Source organism: Oryzias latipes, chromosome 7 (genome assembly GCF_053564925.1).
Source record: "Oryzias latipes strain Hd-rR chromosome 7, Olatipes_Hd-rR_3.1".
Lineage (NCBI taxonomy): Eukaryota > Metazoa > Chordata > Actinopteri > Beloniformes > Adrianichthyidae > Oryzias > Oryzias latipes.
In genome coordinates, this window is record NC_136243.1 from 32,877,343 (window position 1) to 32,884,381 (window position 7,039).

Sequence of the window (7,039 nt, forward strand, 5' to 3'; positions counted from 1 at the left end):
GAATTTGTCACATGAAGCTCTGACCAGGGTGGCAGTCGTGTGGAGAGTGAAGGGGTGTAGCAGCTTCTCAGCCGGTGAGGGAAGGTAAAAAGGGGTAAATGCGGGCGTGACGGGGCGTATAGCGCCAGTGGGCCATACAACATTGCTTACACCTTTAATTTGAACAGTTTTAGCTCAAATTTACCCCAAAGTGGCAATAATCTCCAATGTGAAAAACTTATATGATTTACAAATAATTAAATAGATCTGAGGTTGCAGTTCCCATTTTCACTTGTATTTCTAAAAAAAATAATCATGTTGGTTTGTTTGACTTTGTCAGTTTCAAACTGCATCCCAGAAAACACAAAATATCACCTTTATGTTTTTTTGTGTGTTATCTTTTTACACAGAAACAAAAACAGGAATATAAAAATTGATGGTGAGGAAAAAGATGCCTGCTGAAAGCAAACAAAGCTGCATTTCAACCCCCCACAGGCTCCACACAGCATATCTGACAGGTGAAGGACCAATCACACCTGGAGAGCATTAAAAAATGAGTGTCAAAGGCAGCAAACAGCCCCCACAGCCAACCGGCCCCTCCCCCTGTAGAAACTTTTGTAAAGTAAACAGACATCTCTCAAAGTTGATCTGATCTTCAGGTCCGTCATGCCGAGTCAGCTGAGGTAATTTTTTGCACCTGGGGGAGAAACTCAGAAGGAGTAAAGAACATCCCCCATTGCATTCCTCAAAGAGACGAGTTATGCTAACTCAGGGCCGTTTGGGAGGATATCTCCCCACCCACAGGGAGGTGCTTCCAGTGCAGAAACCCTCCCTCGCTGCTGCTTTAAAACTCCTCCGTCTGGTCGCCTCTGTCTACCCTCTGGTCTCTCCCCGGGCTGCCTGTCTGCCTGCGCTACCGAACGAGCCAGTTGCTCTGACCAACCCAGAAATCCTTCATTAGAAAGAAAAAAAAAGGCTTCAACATGTCTTACAGGTCAAATGTCACCACTTTCAGGAGTTCAAGTGCCCCAAGAAACTTCAGCAGCAGCTCCTATGCTGGACCAGGCGGTATTACCTCCCGCAAGAGCTACAGTGTGAGGAGTTCCTATGGAGGAGCAGCCATGCCGGCCTATGGTGGAATCAGCAGCAGCTCTGCCTTCGGCTTGAACTCTTCCATGGGGGGTTCGGGAGGCTACGGCATGGGCTTCGGCGGAGGCATCTCCCAGGTCCCCATCACCGCCGTCACCATCAACAAGAGCCTGCTGGCCCCCCTGAATCTGGAGATTGACCCCAACATCCAAATTGTCCGCACCCAAGAGAAGGAGCAGATCAAGACCCTCAACAACCGCTTCGCCTCCTTCATTGATAAGGTGAGTAGAAACTGATCATGTGTGCTTCAGGATCAGTGACGACGATGCCACAGCTGTCGCTCAGTTGTGTAATTTTGTAACTTCAAGCCATATGTTTGGCCGTTGTCCTCCAGAGCTGACTTCCTCATTTGTTCTGCATGCAGAAAGTTGATTTATTTCCTCCACTGTGCCTGGTTTCCCCCACCTCCCACAAACGCAGGCATCTTGGTGTTTGGCTCTTTATCTTTTGGCTCTATCAGCCCTTTTTTTCACGGTGATGAAAAACAGGCTGTAGAATAGGAGGGGGTGAGAAAGACAAAGAGCAAAAGAAAAAAAAGTGAAGGGTGTGTCAGAGCTTGTGATATGGGTTACCTTGGGAATGGTTCCTCCCTAGCAGAAGGGGTGTGGCTCTTTCTGGCCCCTCGCTTCATCTGTACAGATGGATGGACATGACTGCTTAGTGTCACCTTTATTAAACACTGGCTTTCTGAATAAGAAGTTTCTGCTTCCCCAAAAAGTCCCTTGGATCCTCCCTGAGGCCCTTCACCTCATGAAACCCAGCTGGACTGCACTGACTGCCAGGTTAATATTTAAAAAGGTCCTTGGGTGTCATGTTCTGTTCAGAGCCAGCTGACAGGCAGTGTGTCAGCGCCCCTCCCTGCACAATGATTACGTTAAAATCCGGCATTCTTGTATACAAAGCAGATAAACTATCTAGTGGTGGCACCAAAGTCACGTTGTCGTCGTTATTCACTCCACTTCAAAGGACGGCCTCTCCAACAAAAGAAGGACCAATGTCCACGAAGCGGCTTATCTGCTGCCTTATATCTCGTTTTTACTGTTCGCAACTATGCAAACGTGTCACCCTTCACTTTCTAACCTATCCCACAAGGTTAAATATTTACCTTTTTGCATTGCCATGGGGCTGCCACGCCCCCTTTTCTCCATGCCTGTGCAAAAACAGGAAGGGAAGCAGGAGAAGGGTTTATTCTATTCTTCCATCACTGCTTTTCCAGGCCTCTGCCTCCTGTCAGGATGTAAGTCTGCAGCGCCGGCCTTCCTGAGGCCTCGCTGTGGAAAAACACATCTCTCTATTTGATCGTCTAACCCAACTTTCGCCGTCTCTGCTGCATGTTTCTTCATAACCACAGGTCCGATTCCTGGAGCAGCAGAACAAAATGCTGGAAACCAAATGGGGCCTGCTGCAGGAGCAGACCACCACGCGCTCCAACATCGACGCCATGTTTGAGGCGTACATCGGCAACCTGCGCAGACAGCTGGACAGCCTGGGCAACGAGAAGATGAAGCTGGAGGCCGATCTGCTCAACATGCAGGGTCTGGTGGAGGACTTCAAGAACAAGTGAGTATGGGGCAGGGAAACCCGATCATAGAGTGTCCCCCTCCCCACATCTGTCCACTCGGTTGCATCATCCAAACTTCAGGAAATTACAACATCGGGGAATCATGTGATAAACACCCCATTGCATGACTGTAGGTGAAAATCACTCTGGTTGTCAGCAAGGGCGTCCACTGAGGTTCGGGTGGGGGCGATGACTACCAGATCAGAGACGGGCGCAACTGCACGGCTCTTATTGTCTGAGGACAAATGGAGTGTATCAACTGTAGAGTTCCTGCGGGAGAAACATCTATGACACCTCCCACACTTGGCCTCAAGTCAACACTGTCCAGGAGGAGATCAGGACTGCAGGGGTGGACTCTTTGCGCCACCTGGTGTTGCTTTGGTGCAACATATTTCTATAAAACATATTTTTCTTTCTCCTCAGGTATGAAGATGAGATCAACAAGCGCACAGAATGCGAGAATGACTTTGTCCTCATCAAGAAAGTGAGAAACTGTTTCAATGCAGCATGTCTTTAGACTAGGGTGATTCCAGTATTTGAATTCAGAAGAAGTAAACCAGCCATTTCTTGTAGGACGTGGATGAGGCCTACATGAATAAGGTGGAGCTGGAGGCCAAGCTGGAGAGCCTGACAGATGAGATCAACTTCCTCCGGTCGATCTACGAGGAGGTACAGCTTTTTTTGATTTCTCACGTCGTTTCCAATTCTCTTGATTGATCACCTCAGCGTGCCCCAAATGTTTGCAGCCTCTAATCTCAACATCTGTCTCACATCTTGACTCGACTCTTACTCCACCTCTGGAACTGCTTTAGCTGGTTTCCTCCAGAAGAGGGCGTGGCTAAGGTTGATCCCCCTTCTCATCTTTTGTTCTGACATATCCTCAGGAACTGCGTGAGCTCCAGAGCCAGATCAAGGACACTTCTGTTATTGTGGAGATGGACAACAGCCGCATATTGGACATGGACTCCATTGTGGCTGAGGTCAAGGCTCAGTATGAGGACATCGCCAACCGCAGCCGTTTGGAGGCAGAGTCCTGGTACAAGACCAAGGTGATGCACGCTTCTCCGCCCTCAGAAGCTCAGTGATATTTGTTACCTGGTTCTGTTTGTAACACCTGCTTCTGTTGACTTTTCTTAGTATGAAGAGATGCAGACATCTGCTAGCAGATATGGAAATGACCTGAAAGCCACCAGGACGGAGATCGCAGACCTCAACCGCATGATCCAGAGACTGACATCAGAGATAGACGCTGTCAAGGGACAGGTATGGAAAAGGTTTTCCACAGCTTGGAGCACCAGTTTGTTTGAGATGCCTTATTTATTAAAAAAAAAAATCTTCCCTAGCGCTCCAACCTGGAGGCCCAAATCGCAGAGGCGGAGGAGCGTGGTGAGCTGGCAGTGAAGGACGCCAAGGGCCGCATCAGGGACCTGGAAGACGCCCTGCAGAGAGCCAAGCAGGACATGGCCCGCCAGATCCGAGAATACCAGGACCTGATGAATGTCAAGCTGGCTCTCGACATTGAGATCGCCACCTACAGGAAGCTTCTGGAGGGAGAGGAGGACAGGCTGGCCAACGGCATCAAGGCCGTCAACATTTCCCAACAAAGCAGTGAGTCTCCTCGGAAACCTGAACTTCCACATCCAGTAGTGCTTTGTTTTTAGTTTTCTAACGCTGTCTTTGCTCCGCAGCAAGTTACAGCGGTTTCCCCAAGGACACGATGAGGGGCAACTACTCCACCAGCTTCTCCAGCAGCGGCTATGGCAGCGGCAGCGGCTATGGCAGCGGCTATGGTAGCGGCAGCGGCTACAGCGGCGGTGGCAACGGCAGCGGCTATGGCAGCAGCAGCTTCAGCAGCGGCAGCGCCGGGGGCTACAGCACCACTACTCAGAGCAAGAAGAGCGTGGTCATCAAAACAATCGAGACCAAGGACGGCAGAGTTGTGTCTGAGTCCTCTGAGCTCATTCAGGATTGAGGTCCCAACGTTTCCGGTGTAGCTGCCGTCTTGCTACAATTTCCTCCGCCTTCCTGGTAGTTTTGTACTCACAGTTCACACCCACCTCTACTTTTGTAATAAGCAATAAACACTGAAGTAAAAAGCTTGCCATCCACTCCCAGAGAAAACACACCAAGCAATAATCCAAACCCCACCAAAGACCTTAAAGGGACCAAAGACCCCATGTCCGTACTACATGACCCAACTGTCCGTACTAACACTAGTGACGTTCAACCTGGGCCAATTTGCAACAACAAATGAAAAACGTTTGTAAGAACCACACCCACACAGTTTACGCCGCTGCATTCCCACTCGGGAAGGGCTGAGGTGTTGCATCAGAGGAATGTGAATGTACTGAAAAGGAGCTGAAGTGTGGGTCAACTAATGTCTTCGGATTGCCTGCTGCAGTAGGTAGTGTATGTTTTTCCTGTGCGTGTTCTGTAACTGAAACGGTTTGACCCCTTAGGAGGCCAACTTTGTCCGACTGTTGTCCTGAGGTGCTGTTTTTGCTACCAAACTGAATAAAAACGTGTTTACCGAAAGAAAACGTCTGGCTTTTTTGACAAAAATAATGAACATGGAGAAAAACATGGCTTTGTAACAACATTCATTTTATAAAAATTCAAAAAGATGTTGACTGAAGTAAAGTAGAGATGTGAAAAGGCAAAAAAAATTAGACTTTTAATCATGATTATGTCATTTTTTGCCAAAATCAAAAAAACTGCATCCAGGAGTTCATTGGGAATTCATCTCTGAGTTGTGGGTGCCCATAAGACCAATCTGTTGCTCATATATTGCTAAATCTAATCTCTTGATATCAGTTTGAGCGTCATATATTCGTATTATTCTGTGATCATTTGCTTCTGAACTCTTGCTCTTAAGGGAGCCTTAGGAGCAAGAGTTAAGCTTAAATGAGAAAAGACATCACTGAGAAAAATGAGGTTTAGTTGAGATGACTGTTTGAGCAATACTTAAGAAGTGGGAGAGAAGAATCTGAGACGCTTATAAGACAAATCTGAGAAGAATGAGTCCAAAAAGAGATCTCATCATTGTCTGTCTGATGTCTCTTTCATGTCTGACTCATTTCTCTTGGTTGTCTTACCAAAGCCATTTATGAGAATGATATTTAAGATGTATTTGAGAAAGAAAAGAGAATGTACTTTTAAAATTAATTATCTATAGCGGTGGTCACCAATCCAGGGCCACTATCCTGCAGGGTTTAGATGTTTCTTTGCAGCCCAGATTTGAATCAACAGGTGATTAACCGCCTCCTGCAGAACTTGAGGAGGCAATTCAACCACTGCAGCAGATCTGTTGGAGCAGGAAAACAGCTAAAACATCAAGGACAGTGGCCCTCAAGGACCAAGATTAAGACCACTGATATACAGTAAATGCTTTACACTTTATTTGGGCAGCACCCTCATCACAGCATTTGAATAGCAGTGTTAGACCCTTTTTTATTATTTAAAAAAAAGACAGAATTATAAAACATAAACAAGAAACAAAAAATAAATTAAATACAAAATAAATTAAAGCTCTCTCTTTATCAATTAACACACTTCTTAAAAAGTCAGGATTGAACAAAATCTTTTCTCCAAAGGAGAATTTCAAAGTACTTCTAATTGATGAACTATTTTCAGCACAACCAGAAATACATTCACAAAATTGTAACAATATTGTTTTATACCCAGAGATCTATTACTAATGGTGTGCAAACTTAGTTTATGAAACTGCATTAAGTACATGAACTGTGGCATACTAAATCTGGCTGAATACTTAACAATTATTAAAAGCAAGAATATGTAACCAGATAAAAACATTTTCTGGGACTTGCATACTCCTAAATCCATGAAACAACTTGAGAACCAAATTAGGACAAAAAATAAGAAAAAAGATGGAAGAGAAACCAGTCCACATACTGTAGATTATAGCAGGGGCCCACTCCTTAGAACCTGTGTAGGTACCATAACCGTTCGGCCTGGAACTTCAGTTCGGGGTCCATTGGGGTCCTGGGACTAATGCTGACGTCACATTATGTGATTGGCTGTCCGTTGGTCCGATGATGTGTCAGATAGTGATTGGTCTGGACAAATTACGATACTACCATAGAAGAAAATATTATGAAGTCTGTTGTAAACAAATGCAGCTCCGACATAAAGCAGGATTGCCTTCGAAACGTGCCTTTAGTATTGTCATGATTATTATTGAATGCATGTTCGCTTATAATTTTTTTAATCTGTACGCCCAATGCCTTATTATTGGCAGAACGGTCCCGGAAGAACAACATTTAGCCGTGCTGACAACATTTTCAGCCACGGCTGAACTTAAACTGGAATCACAAGGAGATTGGGGCAAGA

At 46.0% G+C, this 7,039-nt stretch overlaps 1 protein-coding gene across 1 annotated transcript; it reads left to right on the forward strand.

Moving 5' to 3' along the window:
• Nucleotides 1–649: 649 nt before the first annotated feature.
• Nucleotides 650–5,229, forward strand: krt8 (keratin 8). The gene is made up of 8 exons (XM_004070277.4): nt 650–1,349; nt 2,480–2,688; nt 3,113–3,173; nt 3,263–3,358; nt 3,574–3,738; nt 3,827–3,952; nt 4,033–4,297; nt 4,378–5,229. Exons 1-8 carry the CDS (start codon nt 963–965, stop codon nt 4,659–4,661), a joined length of 1,593 nt encoding a protein of 530 aa, XP_004070325.2. The 5' UTR covers nt 650–962; the 3' UTR covers nt 4,662–5,229.
• The last annotated feature ends 1,810 nt before the right edge of the window (nt 5,230–7,039 follow it).